This window comes from Dermochelys coriacea, chromosome 3 (assembly GCF_009764565.3).
Source record: "Dermochelys coriacea isolate rDerCor1 chromosome 3, rDerCor1.pri.v4, whole genome shotgun sequence".
Taxonomy (NCBI): domain Eukaryota; kingdom Metazoa; phylum Chordata; order Testudines; family Dermochelyidae; genus Dermochelys; species Dermochelys coriacea.
Window position 1 is genome coordinate 92,350,690 of NC_050070.1, and position 18,715 is coordinate 92,369,404.

Below are 18,715 nucleotides of genomic sequence, written 5' to 3' on the forward strand. Positions count from 1 at the left end.
GATGCGCAGGTGAACGAGCCTCTGATAGTGTGGCTGATGTGATTAGGCCCTATGATGGTGTCCCCTGAATAGATGTGGACAAAGTTGGCAACGGGCTTTGTTGCAAGGACAGGTTACTGGGTTAGTGGTTCTGTTGTGTGGCGTGTGGTTGCTGGTGAGTGTCTGCTTCAGGTTGGGGGACTGTCTGTAAGTAAGGACTGGCCTGTCTCCCAAGATCTGTGAGAGTGATGGGTCGTCCTTCAGGATAGGTTGTAAATCCTTGATGATGCATTGGAGAGGTTTTAGTTGGGGGCTGAAGGTGATGGCTAGTGGCATTCTGTTATTTTCTTTGTTGGGCCTGTCCTGTAGTAGGTGACTTCTGGGTACTCTTCTGGCTCTATCAATCTGTTTCTTCTCTTCAGCAGGTGGGTATTGTAGTTGTAAGAATGCTTGCGAGAGATCTTGTAGGTGTTTGTCTCTGTCTGAGGGGTTGGAGCAAATGCGGTTATATCGTAGAGCTTGGCTGTAGACAATGGATCATGTGGTGTGGTCTGGATGAAAGCTAGAGGCATGTAGGTAGGAATAGCAGTTAGTAGGTTTCCGATATAGGGTGGTGTTTATATGACCATCGCTTATTAGCACCGTAGCGTCCAGGAAGTGGATCTCTTGTGTGGACTGGTCCAGGCTGAGGTTGATGGTGGTGGGATGAAAATTGTTGAAATCCTGGTGGAATTCCTCAAGGGCTTCTTTTCCATGGGAACAGATGATGATGATGTCATCAATGTAGCACAAGTAGAGTAGGGGCAGTAGGGGACGAGAGCTGAGGAAGCGTTGTTCTAAGTCAGCCATAAAAATGTTCGCATACTGTGGGGCCATGCGGGTACCCATCGCAGTGCCGCTGATTTGAAGGTATACATTGTCCCCAAATGTGAAATAGTTATGGGTGAGGACAAAGTCACAAAGTTCAGCCACTAGGTTAGCTGTGACATTATCAGGGATACTGTTCCTGACGGCTTGTAGCCCATCTTTGTGTGGAATGTTGGAGGAGAGGGCTTCTACATCCATAGTGGCTAGGATGGTGTTTTTAGGAAGATCACCAATGGATTGTAGTTTCCTCAGGAAGTCAGTGGTGTCTCAAAGATAGCTGGGAGTGCTGGTAGCGTAGGGCCTGAGGAGGGAGTCTACATAGCCAGACAATCCTGCTGTCAGGGTGCCAATGCCTGAGATGATGGGGCGTCCAGGATTTCTAGGTTTATGGATCTTGGGTAGCAGATAGAATACCCCAGGTTGGGGTTCCAGGGGTGTGTCTGTGCAGATTTGTTCTTGTGTTTTTTCAGGGAGTATCTTGAGCAAATGCTGTAGTTTCTATTGGTAACCCTCAGTGGGATCAGAGGGTAAGGGCTTGTAGAAAGTGGTGTTGGAGAGCTGCCTAGTAGCCTCTTGTTCATATTCTGACCTATTCATGACGACGACAGCACCTCCTTTGTCAGCCTTTTTGATTATGATGTCAGAGTTGTTTCTGAGGCTGTGGATGGCATTGTGTTCTGCATGGCTGAGCTTATGGGGAACTGATGCTGCTTTTCCACAATTTCAGCCCGTGCACGTCGGCGGAAGCACTCTATGTAGAAGTCCAGGCTGCTGTTTCGACCTTCAGGAGGAGTCCACCCAGAATCCTTCTTTTTGTAGTGTTGGCAGGAAGGTCTCTGTGGGTTAATACGTTGGTTAGAGGTGTGTTGGAAATATTCCTTGAGTCCGAGACGTCGAAAATAGGATTCTAGGTCACCACAGAACTGTATCATGTTCGTGGGGGTGGAGGGGCAAAAGGAGCGGCCCCGAGATAGGACAGATTCTTCTTCTGGGCTAAGAGTATAGTTGGACAGATGAACAATATTGCTGGGTGTGTTAAGGGAACCACTGTTCCAACGAGAGACTGCTGAATTGGAATTAATTTGCAAACTGGATACAATTAACTTAGGCTTGAATAGAGACTGGGAGTGGATGAGTCATTACACAAAGTAAAACTATTTCCCCATGTTATTTCTCCCCCCACCCCACCCCCCACTGTTCCTCAGACATTCTTGTTAACTGCTGGAAATGGCCTACCTTGATTATCACTACAAAAGGTTTTCCTCCTTTCCCCCCTCCTTCCTGCTGGTAATAGCTCATCTTAAGTAATCAGTCTCCTTACAGTGTGTATGATAAATCCCATTGTTTCATGTTCTCTGTGTGTGTATATAAATCTCCCCACTGTATTTTCCACCGAATGCATCCGATGAAGTGAGCTGTAGCTCACAAAAGCTTATGCTCAAATAAATTTGTTAGTCTCTAAGGTGCCACAAGTACTCCTTTTCTTTTGTGAGCACAAAGCTGCACACTTAAGTTTTTGAGCTCTCAAAATTGAAGCCATAGCTGAAGCAGTCACCATACAGGCACAAAAACAACATGTGTTTACTAAATCGTTTCCAAAAAGCTATTCCTTTCTGTCACTAAAATTATGTTTGGCCTTCTCTTATCTGTCTTTTTCATCCAAGTAGTCAATCAAATCAATGCTACTTCACTACTGGCATTGCAAAAAAGTATAGAACAAAGAATTTGTGTGAATGATTCAACAGGGGGGAAGCACTTTATTATAGTAAATATTAGCATGAATACACACAGTAACTGCAATTAAAAAGCCAGCATTTATCAAAAATTACCACACAGTAGTGTCTGAGATTACGATAGTTTCCCCTATATTTAGGGCAGGAGATAGCTGCAGTAAATGTGTGGTGATACTGGTAACTGGCAAATTTTGACTTTTTAAATGGTTTCTACTGTACCATCAATATAAACGTGTATGATACCTCCAAATAATTACAAAACTAACTAAGCAATATAAACATACATAAATACCTACAACAAGAAACATTAATAGGTAGAGAGGCATAAATCCAGAGCGGGGATAAGAATACCAAAGAAATGAAAACAGTTTCCTCATGTTCAGTACCTCAAGGAAAAAAAGAGTATACTCTTTCTCATCATTTTAATGAGTAAGAAACATTTTCACATTAAATTAGTATTGTTATTACTGAGTAATCTCTAATGATTTATCATCCAAATTAAGCCAAGAGATAAGTTTTATACTGCTTTCATACAATTAGTCAGTAATAAACCATTATAACATTCCTCTGATACTTAACTAGCCATTCTAGTTACCTGGTCTAAAAGATCTTCCACCTTCTTTTGCCAGCCATCCCTGGCAGCATTTTTTTCACGTTCTTTCAGTTGCAAGAGCTGAGTCATGGCGGCCTTTTTATCTTCTTCATGCTGAAGCCTCAACTCTTCACGAAGTTTACTACATTCCTGTCTGAAAGAAAAAGCAATACAACTAAAACATGATCTAGCATTTAATAAAAATAAAAATTAAGAAGTATTATTGAGAAGTGAATTTGAAATACTTACATAATTACAAATATATTTGCTGTACCTGTACATTGCATTAATAATGACTTGTTTCATTTAATACATGCTTTTCTTTCCTATTTAAAACAAAGAAAAAACACTTGCCGAAGATTCTCTGTCCATTTTATTTCTAGGTCATGAGCCATTCTGTCAACTTTCATCTTCTCCTCTTCCCTCATGGCAGAAATCTTTGCTTCATGCTGCTGTCTCTCCTGTTCTAGTTCCCCCTGAAAATACAAACTTTATAATGGAGACTCAGCAGCTGCAAAAAAGTATTTTGAACAGAAATCTTTCTCTGAATCCAAATAAAATTCCTGCCAGTGTATAGGACACGAATTGACATTTTTGGTCATTAAACACTTTTTACAGGTGCCTTATTATAACATGATTAAAGTATAAAATAATTAATAAAATAATTCAAAAATCTGACTCCTAATTCATTGTTATTTTCAGCTCCACAAATATTTGAGCTCCCTGAATTATACTTCTGTCATTATATTTCTGACAAAATATTTTCTTTAATTTATTACTTATTTGAAATTTTTAAAGAAATCATTTATGCAAGTAATGTTTGTTTGTATGCATTATATGCAAAAGGTTGGCTGCAAGTATTCAGCACTTGAAATTCAACATTTGAGCTATTTTGATCAGATACAAAGTTCACATGCTATGATTTTCTGTTCCTTGCCTGGCCAGGCATAATTATAAGAATCCAGTTTTTGTGGTGGACACTTGTAATCAGGAATTCAAAATTCATTTGAACATTTTGTAATATTTGCTTAAACTTGATAGTTACAGTAAACATTCCTGCCAGCAGTGTTTGCTTTATTTATGAAAAGCCAATACAGGAGGCATGTGGAGAGTATCAGAGTTTTTTTTAAATGAATATTCGTGGGACACTTTTTGCAGTATTCACCCTGCTCTAATCAATACATTCTAAAACTTGCTGAGACAATTGCTAGTACTAACCATTTCTTAAATGTGAACATTTAAATTTCGGATGCTTATTCTTTCTGAATGCACTGTGGTTATCTGAATGTTACAGGTTGGGACAAAAAAAGATGCTAGTACTAAACTAGCAACCTGTACATTGGTTCTTTTAATCTTTTACATTGGACCTTGGCAAAGACAATTATTCTGCCAAATAGGGGATGGGATTATTCACGTTTAAGCATTTACCTAAAAGATTTCTTATGTAAAAGGATATTTTCCATAGCAACCACGTATGACATCACAAATAGAGAATTATGATTTTAGATAGGGAAAAAACAACAAAAACAAATAAATACTGAAAATGCTGTTTTCCTTTTCAAGAAACGCAATGGAAAGAAAATGACAGTACGCAATAAGCAAATTGGTCTCTAAATAGCCTACATTTCTGTGAGGCCTCACTCAGTAGGTTTTCAAAAGGAAATTAACTGAGGGGACAGAGAGTCTTTTCACATACATAAGCGCACACATAATTTAAGGTGCAAATCCTACAGCAAATTTAGTTTACAAAACAACAAAAATAAATTATATGTTTATATAGCAGACTAAGTCAGAGGTTCACCAAACAGTATTACTGGTTTTTGTTGAATTTAGTTTCAAGAGAAGAATATTCTTAACACCTTTTTTCACTCTACAGTAATTGTGAACCTTTGCGCATTTGCTTTCTAAAGCTTTCTTACTCAGTCTTTTAGGGGTATCTTCCACTGTTAAAAAGAAAATTTTAAAAAAGGACATGTCAATTAAATGTTTGTTATTTCATGGTTTGAGCGCACATGAAGTGAAAACCAACAAGAGTAAAACACAAAATTCTAGCTCTAATACAGCTACTCAGAGTTGTTTACAGTACAATTTCAATTAGCTAGAGAAAGATGTATTTGTAGCAACATTCAGTTAATAATAGAAATGACCTCTTAAAATGTTCATATCTAATTTTTATGTTCTAAGCCTTGAAATAAAAAAAAAATGAAATCAGCATTTTTTTTAATAGGGCTATATGAAGCCACTTGTTTAATATATCCATTAAACGAGCGGTTCTCAAAGCTGGTCCGCCGCTTGTTCAGGGAAAGCCCCAGGCGCATCGGACCAGTTTCCGCAGGTTCGGCCGATCGCAGCTCCCACTGGCCGCGGTTTGCCGCTCCAGGCCAATGGGGGCTGTGGGAAGGACGGCTAGTATGTCCATTGGCCTGGAGCGGCAAACCGTGGCCAGTAGGAGCCGCGATCGGCCGAACCTGTGGACGTGGCAGGTAAACAAACTGGTCCGGCCCGCCAGGGGCTTTCCCTGAACAAGCGGCGGACCGGCTTTGAGAACCACTGCATTAAACCAGGTCTTGACATTTAAAAAACAGTCAGTAAACACTGTAATTGTGTTTTAAATCATTTGCTTTCCCATCACGTGGTTACCTCAATATTATACAATGAATCCGTGGTCTCTCTCAGCTTTGCTCTGGTTAACTCTAGTTCTTTTTGGAGTATTTCCTGGGTTTCTTGAAGATTGGAGATGTGTCCTTCTGCAGCACCAAGGCCTTGTTCACTTTTTCTTACTAGGTTTTGTAGACGACACACCTACAATATTAAGAGATACAATATTTTCATAATCATTACTAATGGGAACTAAACAAAATCAGCCTCATATCATTCACTCTAAGGATACGTCTACACGGGGATAAAAGATCCACCGTATGGCAAAAGCTGGCCCAGGTCAGCTGACTCAGCTGGCAGGGCTCAGGCTGCAGGGCTAAAAAAAAAAATCGCCATGTAGACATTTGGGTTCAGGCTGGAGATCAGGATCTGGGATCCTCCTCCCTTGCAGGGTTTCGGAGCTTGGACTTAGCATGGGCCTGAGCACCTACACAGTGATTTTTTTAACTGTGGAGTCAGAGCCCCACAAGCCAGGCCCGGGCACGGGTTTTCGATCCCTGTGTATACAAAGAGTTTTACTTTAGTGAATACTATTCTCTTCCTTGTAAATCAATTTTTGTCTGTGCAACCTATTTTCTCTTCAATATGACTATTTTCATGTACTGACAGGCAGAATTCCTCCTATATATTTAAATTTACAATATTTGTAAGATTAACAACTGAACACCTTTAAAGGAAAAGGTATCCAAACCTGCACTTTGTAACATTTTGTGAAAAATTTTACAGAATACAAATAGGAGGAGCTCATGTTAGAGTGTTTTTGGGGGGGGGGGGGGTAGACTGCCAGAGTGGCACCCAGGCAAGCAGTAAGAGCAGAAGAAGTAGCAGTGCTCTGAAACGGTGTGTGGAATTTAGGGACTGAGCTAGGGATACATAGCCAAGAATTGAGGTAAGAACACATGAAAAATGGGTTGGACTTTGGTATTGCCTGGGCCACTTTGCACCTGCAATCAGATCCTGCAAGTCCTTAACTCTCATTTTGACCAAATATGGTCTTGTTCTCGGGTGCTAGCTCAGTCCTTCCTTCTCCTCCCGCATTTCGCTGTTGCTAGACTCCCAGTCCTCCTCCTCACTATGAAAGCATAGCAGGTGCTGTTCTACTCCTCTTGAGCCTAGTCTCCCTTTTTTGTCAGCATGGTATTATAGTTCAATGCTGTTGTATTAAAGAAGTTAAGGCAAAAAAGACTGAATGGAAAGCATTAACCAAAGGGGACCCTGGGACCTGGCAGATTTAGACAGCAGAGCAAGAGAACAACACGGGGCACATTGGCCCCAGGGGTAGGTGCAACAAGGAGCGTGGGGGGAAAGGATTAGCAGGTGAAGTACTCAGGAGAGCCCCCGCAGAAGTAGCAATGATCATGAGCGGGTGCAGCAGGGAACAGGTGAAATGCCAAGGGGACTTTCATCCCCTGTCAAAAGACTAGCAGCAAGACGGAGGGAAAAGAAGAAACTTGGTTCTGGCCCCAGAGTCTGAGCAGAAGCTGAGTGAAAAGTTGGGGAACAGGAGAATCACCAAGAGGAACTTACACTACAGCAAAAGGAGCAGCAAAAGGAAAAGTGATGAAAGAGTAAGCGAACTGTTCAAAAAAGCCCTTGACCAAGCAACAGACACCGGGAATTCCACACCCTTTATTGACCTATTTTAACTATTAGTCAGGACACATTTTAATACAAAAAATCCTCTAACACACTACAAGAACGTTACATTAAATTCTTCATTTGAAAAACTTCAAATTGTTAGAAGTCAAGAAATTAAAGAGAAAAGGATCTAATGGTGACCTTAAGAACTCCTCCACTTCAAGTATACAGTACGAAGTATGCAATCGTTAACCCTGAGCAATGTGACATAGTAGTCCGCAATTATTTATTTTACAAATATGAGTAAACTTGGTTTCAATATTTGGGGCAGAGAATTAAGATATATATTTACATGTTTCTATAGTTATTTACAAATACTAATATTACCAACAGTTATAGATATTTTCCTCAACATTAGAGAGGAAAAGATCAGTTATTAGTAATTTGTTTTCTGGACTTTCATATCCTATCTAGATTTTTCTCATAAATTTTGATACACAGGCAGCAGAACCAATGAAGAGAAGGCACCTCAGCTCCTCCTGTTCTAGGTCTTTCTTTGCTTCTTAGTCTCTTGGTTTCCTTAGTTATTATTTTTATAAACAAATTAAAAATTGAAACAGAAGAAAAACTAAAAACAGGCCAAGTCCAAGAATACCAGGAATAATGATGCGTAGTTGCAGCCATGTCAATCAACAATCCCCTGCCCCAAACACACCTTCCAAGATCCATGGATCTTGCATATGCCTATCACAACCTGTGATATACCTCTAAATGCCCCAACAACTATGTGAGAGAAACTAGTCAATGACTATGATCTCAAATGAATTCACACAGGAAAATGATAAAAAGACAAAAAACACCCAATTCACCTGTGAGTGAACACTTTTCACAAAGTGACCTATCAGTCCTCCTCCTCAAAGGAATCCTGCACAAACTTTCAAAAGATGAGCTTGGGGGCTTATATTCATTACTCTGTTAGACACTAAAAATCATGGACTGAACATAAGCACTGTATTCATGGCTTATTACAACTATCTATAACCAACTAACCCCCTCTTTTTGTCCTATGACTGCAGAAGTGTTAATAGGCCACTCTACCTTGAATGGCTGATTACAACACATGCTAACTACTTATGTTAAACAATCTGTTCCACCTTGCATTTTGCTGTGATGCTGGGAGTTTCTCTCTCATACCTGTACAAGTGCTCTATGTGGCTTAAAAGGTTGTCTCTCTCACCAACAGAAGTTGGTCCAGTAAAAGATATTTCCTCACCCACCTTGTCTCAGGAATAATAAAAACACTACTGAATTAGTTAGCTGGAAAAAAAGTGTTAATCAAAATCAGAATGATGAGTGATAACGTATAAGCTAAACAGAGTTTTGTCTAATTCAAAACTGGACAGAAATCTCCAAGGAAACCTAGATGTTGCAGCAGATGGTACTTTTGATTCATTAGGAGGCAATTTTTCCTCTGAGGCAATAACAAACCAATGATCAAGCATGGTGATAAAGATATTACTGAAAGTGCCTGTCATCTTTTGAAAATGTTGTGACAGGTTGGGTCACAGAAACCACCTTGGGACTGCCACCCGATGTGCTGAGACTACCTCTGAGCCCATTTTCCCTGGCAGCTTGGAACTTCAGTACCCTGTCTTGTTGAGCCAGACATGCTAGCCTGATGCAAACACAGACCCAGGTCTGAACCACCAGAAAACTTAACAAAAAACAGACTTAACAGAGAACAGCTCAGAAAGTGCTCCGGTCTCTAGCACCCAGATACCCAGTTCCCAATGGGATCCAACCCCCAAATAAATATGTTTTACTCTACGCTTATACAGGTAAGCTCATAAATTGTTTGCCCTCTATAACACTGATAGAGAGATTTGCACAGCTGTTTGCTCCCCCAGGTATTAATTACTTGCTCTGGGTTAATTAATAAGCAAAAAGTGATTTTATTAAATATAAAAAGTAGGATTTAAGTGGTTCCAAGTAATAACTGACAGAACAAAGTAAATTACCAAGCAAAATAAAACAAAAACACATAAGTCTAAGCCTAATACATTAAGAAACCCTCAGAGATGTTCCAATAAGCTTCTTTCACAGACTAGATTTCTTTCTAGTCTGAGCCAAATCCTTCTCCCCTGGTACAGTCCTTGTTCCAGCTCAGATGGTAGCTAGGGGATTTCTCATGACTGGATCCCCCTTTGATCTGTTCCACCCCCTTATATACCTTTGGCACAAGGCGGGAATCTTTTGTCTCTTTGGGTCCCCAACACTCCTTCTAAATGGAAAAACACCAGGTTAAAGATGGATTCCAGTTCCAGGTGACATGGTCACATGTCCTGTGAGACCCCAAGCCTTCATTCTTCCCGGCCTGACTCACAAGAAGGCTTGCAAGTAAACAGAGCCATCTACAGTCAATTGCCCTAGTTGATGGGAGCCATCAAGATTCTAAACCACCACTAATGGGCCACACTTTGTATAACTACAATAGGACCTCAGAGTTATATTTTATATTCCTAGTTTCCTAGATACAAGAATGATACATTCATACAAATAGGATGAAGACACTCAGTAGATTATAAGCTTTGTAATGATATCTTACAAGAGACCTTTTGCATGAAGCATATTCCAGTTACATTATATTCACACTCATTAGTATATTTTCATAAAATCATATGGAGTGCAACGTCACAAATGTAAAACTGAAGCCCTGAACATCCATGGTCCTTGCAAGAGGCATAGCATTAACCTTGGTATCCTAGAGAAATTTCAATCTGAATAATTAAGCTTTGTTTACTGTAGTTTCAGCACTGCCCTCTGGTTGCAATTCAAGCAACAAAGCACAAACTCAGGAACTATATTAGCACCATGGAAACAGTTTAGTGCTGTTGCTCGAGTCCAGACAATATTTATAGTTTGTGAAAATTCTCTTAGCCCTTTCAGAAAAAAGCAATCATTCAGGGATCCCTGATTAGAACGTTGCTGATGAGAAACTACTTTCTGTCCCTTATGTTCCCAACTACAGGTTCCTTCTAGAATCAACTCTCTAGGCACTGACAGGCAAAGACAGAGTCTATAGCAGCATTACTATCAAAGTTGGTGAACCCATTACACAAATGTATCATTACCCTTAGTTTACAGATGGAGAGACTGAGGCACAGAAAGTTGCACTGACTTGTTCAGTGTCACACAGCAAGTAACTTCACCTCTCTGTGCCTTAGTTTCTCCAAATATAAAATGGAAATAATGATACATATCCACCTTTGTACAACACTTTGAGATCTATAGTTGAAGAACACTAACTACTAATCATTACAAAGCTTATAATCTACCAAGTGTCTTAATCCTGTTTGTATGAATGTATCATTCTTGTATCTAGGAAACTAGGAATATAAAATATAACTCTGAGGTCCTATTGTAGTTATACAAAGTGTGGCCCATTAGCGGTGGTTTAGAATCCCTCTTGGTCGGATGGGACTTCTTTTAAAAGCCCAATATAACAGGAAAACTGCACTAGTCTCTTATCTGCCCTGGACCATTGGTTAAAAAAAAAAAAAAAATCTATCAGGCTTTTCCACTGGGGCCTCCTTGTAGTAATATTCACTTTGCCTCAGATTCTGGATAAGGAGTCGGTTATCTGCCCAGGTCTTTGAGGGCTACACAGGGCCTTGAGGCAGGAAGTAAGAAATGTTTCCAAGGTGGCCAAGGATAAGCTCAAACTCTAAGGCAATGGTTTTTCTGATTAACTGCTTTCTTTCCCATTACCTTCTTTATTTCAGTCATTAGAGATGCAGCTAAGAAAATTAAATTGAGAAACAAGGAAGATGAATAAAAAAATTGAAGAATTTAAGTGCTCTATACATATCTGACTATTTGAGGCAGACAAAAAAAAAGCAGAAAGAGAAAGACAAGTGCTGAGATGAGTAAAGAGCAGAAACAGGAGGTACCAGAAGGCCTTATTTTCATCAATAAAGCTACTTGTCTGTCAAAAGCAATGGAGAAATGTCTTCAGTTAATACTGATGGAGCTCAAGCTAAAGAAATAAAACATTAAAACAAAAATGGCACATATAATATACTTTATTATACAAGAGGCAGAACCAAAAGAGCTGTTTCTCTTCTCTCATTCTCCCTCTCCTTTTCTAACATATATTACTTTTTATACACAATAGCTTATTTTTAATTGTCAATAACTTGGTCTCTTTATAAAGATTATGAAATAAAAGATAAAAAAAGGATCAGTTGTGACTAGCAGCAAAAAAATGGCAAAGATAATGTTAGAAAACAGCAAGCAATTTCTGAAAACTAATTTCTGAAAACTTCCAAAAACGAGTACATTTCTTCTTTTATTTCTGTCCTATTTTAACAAATTATCTAATCGATAGATGCAAGATATTTCTGATTTTGTGCTTTGTATAGTTTGTATAAAAAATACTTTGTGTAGAGCACTAGTATTTCAGCCTCACATAGCCTGTGAGGATGGGGCCTCTGATTTGGTGATACATGTGAACCTCAACTTGAATTAAAAAACGTTTCCATTTTCATTGCAAAGATATCCTTGAAACATTAAACCAATATGAACTGAAATAAGCCAATAGCTAATGCTGAAGGAACAAGCAGCTGGACTCCACTTCTGCAACAGGAAAGTATAGGACAGAATTTAAAGATGCCTGCTTTCCACTACCAGCTCTCTCTCTCTCACACACACACCCCCTGCTTTCCACTACCATCTCTCTCACACACACACACTAAAAAGAGTCAGCTAAGTTCAGGGTGTATTTCAAAGAAATATTCCATAACCCTACCCAAAATCCATAGTTCTGCCCTGGGTATAATGGTGTTACCATGGAGGAAATAAATTGTTTATATTTTGCAGAGAGATGAATGGCACACTACTATTTTGCAGGGCTGCTCAAAAACAGTAAGACCAACTCTGTTTCTCAACTGTTCCCCACGAAACATTAAATACACAAAATTTAAAGTATAATGATACCTTGGCTTCTGATATATTGCATGCCTGGTTTGTAAAGTTTCAGTTTGAAACAACTTTTTACTACTTCCTCAGAAACCCCTGACAATACTTGTTTATAACTGAAATGGTGACACAAAAGTTAATTATTTGGCACCTCTACAATACTAGATACAGAAGTAGTCACATGTTGGTCTCTTCCCCCCCACCCCGTAGGTCCTAAGTTATTCAAAGCTACCAAAAGATAATTGCTTATCAATGAATTGTGTGTTACAAATGATGGTGTTTTGAAATTATGGACCTCTCATAAGCTTTTTCAAGATACTGTATTACTTGATTCTATACCAATTTCATAATCTTATAGGCCGGCTGTTCCTGCTGTAAATGTATATGTTGCTGCTTACCACCTTCACATTTCAACACTTCTTTATCAACAAGTTTTCACACTCTGTAGCACACAGATATAGGATGAAACTGTAACACTTCAATAACCTGGGACTGCATGTGATCTCTATGTCTGCAGTGTTGTTGTAGCCATATTGGTCCCAGAACAATGGAGCAACAAGGTAGGTGAGGTAGTATCTTTTATTGGATCAACTTCAGTTGGTGAAAGAGACAAGTTTATGATTTTACACAGAGCTCTTCTTGCACAGAGCCCAGACCTGAAGAAGATCGCTGTGTAAGCTTGAAAGCTTGTCTCTTTCAGCAATAGAAATTGGTCCAAAAGAAGATATTATTTCACCCATTTTGCCTGTCTTTATGAACAGTCTAGGGTCATGAGCGAGTTATCATCTTTGGCCATGACTAACAGACAGATGGCATTATGAAAAGAAAGGGTAATAAATATATATTTCCTTTTATGTAAAGAGCCAAAATATTATTAAAAAAATGTAAACATATGAACAGGAATGTTAGAGACAAAATAAAAGGATGTAACTGGCATTTCACAAGAAAGATTCTTCTGCATCAGTGAATATTTAGTGTTGCACTAATTACAGAAAATAAATGCAGTATTGTACCGCTTACAAACCCTTTCCCAGTTTTGCCTATGAAAGTCTAGAAGTAAATTATTGTTGTAAGCAGAGCACCAGTCTCTTCTACTTACTAAGTCAAGACAAAAAAGGAAAACCTAGAATAAAGTACACTAGCTACTCTAGTGGATTGGACTTGTGTTTTCTGAATAAAGAATGATAATCTGTTTTGAAATGTGAATTATATTCCCTGTTTGGTAGCAGCTGGATAATGAAGGTAAAGTCTCACTAAATAAAAATTTCAGCTCTTTCTACTCTGTTTAGTTGCCACCTGGATATGAACACATTAGCAAAAAATATAAGAATTAAATTTAATATAGAAGGTTTTAGCTTATGTTACTGAGAGACAATCGTTTTTTCCAAGCTTAAAAACAGCAATAAGAAAACCAAATTGGAATGATAGCATGAAAGTACCTCCCCTAGGAGGACAAAAGGGAGATAAGGAAGCTTTCTAGTGAAGTGGCAACATAAACAAATACCACAAGTGATCATGTTAGCAACCTGAAAATAATTTTTATACTGAGATAAAATTAAACCAGACAGGTCAGTGGCTTTCTGGTACTCCTTCAAACTGGCAAGAGAGAGATCAAGCTTCCATTCCCAATCTCAAAAGGCTTGCACTACTGGCAAAGACACTCATTCCCATAACTGTTCAGTAGTGCCAGAGTTCAGGAGTGTCCAGCAATGACAAGCATTGTTCAGTAGTGACATTTATGACTGCTTAAACAGCAACATTGATGAGCTTTGAAGATGAGAGGTTCAAAAGGGGCTGAAGATGTACCAGATGTAGGGAGAAAGATATAGCTAAATATACATGTTTAATATGCAAATTTATAATTCTGCATCCTGTACTGTCATCCAAAAGTAATCAGTTCTGTTTTTAAAAAAACAAAGAGTGAATTTAGTGTTTTTTGATGTTGCACACTGTTAGAATTAGAGAGACATCTTCTCTGATCCACAGAATCGATACAACATGAGAAATAACGGTGCAAACTCCTAATTCAGCAAAGCCCTTCTGCACATACGTAAGTCCATCCCTATTCAGTAAAGCACATAAATCCCATTGAACAGTGAGGTCAATGGGACTTAAGAACGTACTTGAGTATTTTGCTGACACAGGACAAAAAATTCCATATACTGATGGAACAATGTAATATGTCTGACCTGAAAGAACCATCTCTGGGAGTTTCTCTGCCAAGACTTGGTTGGATATAAACTGTAAGGCAGACACTTACTAAGAAATTGACGGAAACCACCAATTTGTCACATTTTAAATACAAACTAAAACTATCATTAGGTAGCCTGGAATACATGACTATATATTGTATCAATGGATAATTTTATTATTGGAAATAAGAGTTAAATTCTTCTTTCCCAGAAAACGTTAAAAAGGATCTGCATACTGTGAAATTAGCCACAGTTTACAGCAAACAAATTATAAAAAAACTGGGTTACCAAAAAGACTAGCCTTTTTCTTTAAATTACCTCTTGAAGTATTTTGTGCATGGAAATTTAGTAAGTACTTGATTTGCACATGAGCAGAGTAGAGATAAATGGAGCTGTTTACATGATCGTTTTGTACCTTAGTTTCCTTTCCTTTTGCTACACTAATTGGTAGGAAAATATACTGTAAAAGAAAAAAAAACATACTTTGACAGTGGTCAAGTGAATTATATTTTGGGAATACTCACGTTAAAACAGACACTGAGCTAAAAAAGGCCCAACAGCATGGGCCCAGTCTAATATCTAATTCATAAAATCAGTTGAATAAGCTATCATTACTGATTAAATGTGGGCTAATGCATATGACAGTGTGCTAATTTGACTAAGAAAATTCTTGCCTCCTGATTGGCTGAAGTCAGCTTTGTTGTCAGTTCTTCCCTCATATTTTCCAGCTGCTGTCTAAGCTGATTCTTATCCCCTTCCAGATGTAGTTTCTCCTTTTCAAATTGCTGCTCCAATTCCTTAAAAAAAAGCAGAAGAACAAAACAGAAAAATTACATCCATTCTTAGCAGTCATTACATGTCAAAGGTGTACCGTATTAAAAAGAAAACCAGAGTTTGTTTTCCTCCAGAAATACAACAGCTTTTAACTCCTAGAAAGAACTCTCTTATCTCAAAAGGAATTATAATCATGGTAAGTTTTGCCTGTTATTCTGGAGATCATGGCTTTTTTGTGTACTTTCTAGTCCACATCCCTTATTGATAAGATAAAAAGAATAGTATGTAAAATTTCCTTTTATAATACCATCATTACTTTGCAGTAAATTAGCCCAAAGCATTCAAAAATGTAGACTCTCAGTCTCCCATATACGTGGGCTCCACCAACTCAGGGACCGTAAATTGCCTCAAACATGAGTTTTAAATTTGATAACATAGTATTTAATTTCTACATAAAATGCAGAAAAGGAAGCAGTAAAACCTCAAAGTCTAAGCTGAGAGGTCAGACAGTCAGCTGAGCTGCAGTTGGGGAAAGTAAATAATTGTTATGTCATTATAAAACTAAACAAACAGCAAACATACCCAAATATCTAAAATGATATTCATGTAATGAAAATGTATGTGTTTGACGGTCTACCTTTCACCCCTCCCCCTCATACTTAGCTTACATTACAATTTTTGAGGGGCAGGGATTGCATCTATATCCAGGTTTATACAGCACTTAGCCTAAGAAGGCCCTGATTTTAATCAGAGGCCCCAGTTTGAACAACACCACAAATATTAGAAAATGAAATATTAATAATAAATAATAAATTGTATGTGTGCCTTTCTGCTTCTGTCAATCTGTGACTTACATCACTGTTTCATAAACCTATGCCATATATGTTTGTGTCAATCGTTACTCTTTAAAAAAAACTAAAGTTATTTTTAAGACTAGCTTTTTATTAATATTTTGGACATGAATGTGACAAAATGGAACATTATTCCAATTTATAATAATGCAATATTACAAAATTATTTTAACATACAAAAATGTAACAGCAGCAAAACCGACTTTTAATAAACTTCAAGTCACAGACATGCTGAAAGCCTTCAAAGTAAAAAAAACAAAAAACAAAAACAAAAGCAAACCCCAAAACAAAACAAAACATTTTGAAGGATTTAAGAGTCCTAGCTCAAATCTCAGTGCAACTTATTTTAAATCTACTAGGTCCAAAAATTACATTACAATAACATTAAAGTTGCAAAGTCAAGTTACTCACAAGTTAGAAATAACAGAATTAAAGTTTCCATGCAACCTTAATTTGGCACCCTTGTGAATATGTATTATAAACCTTTAAATTACATAATCACATACTATTTTCTCCACAGGATCTCTGCCTCATTTAGTGCATAGGTAGGGCCCTACTAAATTTGTGGCCGTGGAAAAACACATCACGGACCATGAAATCTGGTCTCGTCCATGTAATCTGTTTTTTTGTGTGTACTTTTACCCTGCACTACACAGATTTCACAGGGGAGATGAGCGTTTCCTCAAACTGGGGGGCTGACCCAAAAGGGAGTTGTGGGGGGGAGGGTCAGAAGGTTATTGTCAGGGAGGGTCACAGTATTGCCACCCTTACTTCTGCAGTGTCTTCAGCACTGGAAGGCCAGAGAGTGTTAGCTGCTGGTAGTGGCGCTGTCTTCAGGGCTGAGCTCCCAGCTCGCAGCCATTGCTCTCTACCAGTCAAGCTCTGAAGGCAGTGCTGCTGCCAGCAGCAGTGCAGAAGTAAGGGTGGCAATACCATGACACCCGCCCCCCCCATACAATAACCTTGTGATCTCCCCCCCCACCCCTTCAACTTCCTTTTGGGTCAGGAAACCTATAGTTACTGTGAAATTTCAGATTTAAATATCTGAAATAATGAAATTTACTATTTTAAAAATTCTATGACCATGAAATTGACCAAAATGGGCTGTGAATTTGGTAGGGCCTTATGCATATGATAGATGGTGAATAAGCAGCTATTCAATATTTTGTTTATCCTTATTGTTCAATGTGTAGCCCCAGGTTTTATTTAGTCACACTATTCAAACCCTGCTCTGAAGTTTGAACTATTAATTTCCTTATGGGCTTTCTATAGTGCTCGTCATTATAGTATCTCAGAGGTTCACAAAAATTAATTTATGTATTTTCACAGCGCCTCACTGGGGTGACATTATTCTTAATTTTATAGATGGAGAACTAAGACACAGTAACATTAAGGTCAGAAGTGTCCATGAATTTTGCATGCCCGATTTGAGATGTGTCTTCTCCAAGTCCCAATCTTTCCTCCCATTTGGGCTCTCAATCCCAGTCTCTGTCCCCACCTCGTCTCCCAGTCCCTTTTCCCAGCTAGTCTCAGTCCCCATCTCCCAATCCCCCCAGCTCCTTGTCCCAACCCTACTCCATCATTCTAACTCAGTTCTTGTCCCCTCTGCAGCTAATTCAGATTTTCCTGTTCCAAGCTGCTTGGGGGGGAGGGGGAAGGGAGAAGGAGGGGAGTGGTATTGAGAGCACTGGAGAGACTGTCTTTCTACTCTCAGTTCTGATGCCCAGCATCACTTTGGTCACAGAAGCTAGCAGCAGCCATTGCAAAGAGAGTCCAGCATCCCTGAGATGGAGCATGCTCAGTACAGACAGTATCTGAAGAATTTAGCTGCAAAATCCCAGCCAGCCTCTACTGAACATGTGCCAATTGTGATTTTCAAAGGCTTATATAAATGATAACTTGTCCAAATTTGACATCTTTCACTATCTTCCTACTTTCTTCACAAAAGTATGCTCAGGGTCTTCCTTCCTTTATCCTTGCCACAGCAGAGTATATCTTTGCAAAACAGCCAGCAAGGACTTCCTGTCTCATGTTAGACTTGAGACAGGTAGTATTTACTAGGGAGTAGTTCAGTCTCTATGCTGACTCAGTCCCTATCCTCTGCCAAGGTTCCCTAATAAGTCAGCCCACAATGAGGGTGGACATTTGTGATATGGACACAGGACCAATAACTCGTATTCCAAAGTTGTTTGTAGCGTTGTTGTAGCCAAATTGGTCTCATGATATGAGAGAGAGACAACGTAAGTGAGGAATGGACCAACTTCTGTTGATGGAAAGTACAAGCTTTTGAGCTTCATAGAGTTCTTCTTCAGGTGTGGGGGAAGGTAACCAGAGTGTCTAAGCTAAATATAAAGTTGGGTCAGACTGGTAAGCATAAGTAGTTTACACATGCTATAGGAGATCACTTAAAATGAAGTGGGCAATTAAGGGTTTGCAGGTAATTGGGTGTTACAAATTGTTGTAATGAGCCATAAAGCCAGTGTCTCTGTTGAACCAATGCCCCAACGGTAACTG

General features: G+C 38.8%; 1 protein-coding gene across 12 annotated transcripts in view; it reads right to left on the reverse strand.

Moving 5' to 3' along the window:
* Window positions 1-18,715, reverse strand: part of FAM184A (family with sequence similarity 184 member A) — a 189,890-nt gene that overhangs the window by 69,568 nt on the left and 101,607 nt on the right. For all 12 annotated transcript variants that reach the window (XR_006279942.1, XR_006279944.1, XR_006279943.1 and 9 more), the window contains 4 exons: window positions 15,251-15,373; window positions 5,812-5,973; window positions 3,526-3,647; window positions 3,175-3,325 (listed from right to left, as the gene is read on the reverse strand). Coding sequence is in view for 9 of the 12 variants with exons in the window: in XM_038394939.2 (XP_038250867.1) it covers window positions 3,175-3,325; window positions 3,526-3,647; window positions 5,812-5,973; window positions 15,251-15,373 (558 nt within the window). In the remaining 3 variants the exon portion in view is untranslated. The remainder of the gene's footprint in view (window positions 1-3,174; window positions 3,326-3,525; window positions 3,648-5,811; window positions 5,974-15,250; window positions 15,374-18,715) is intronic.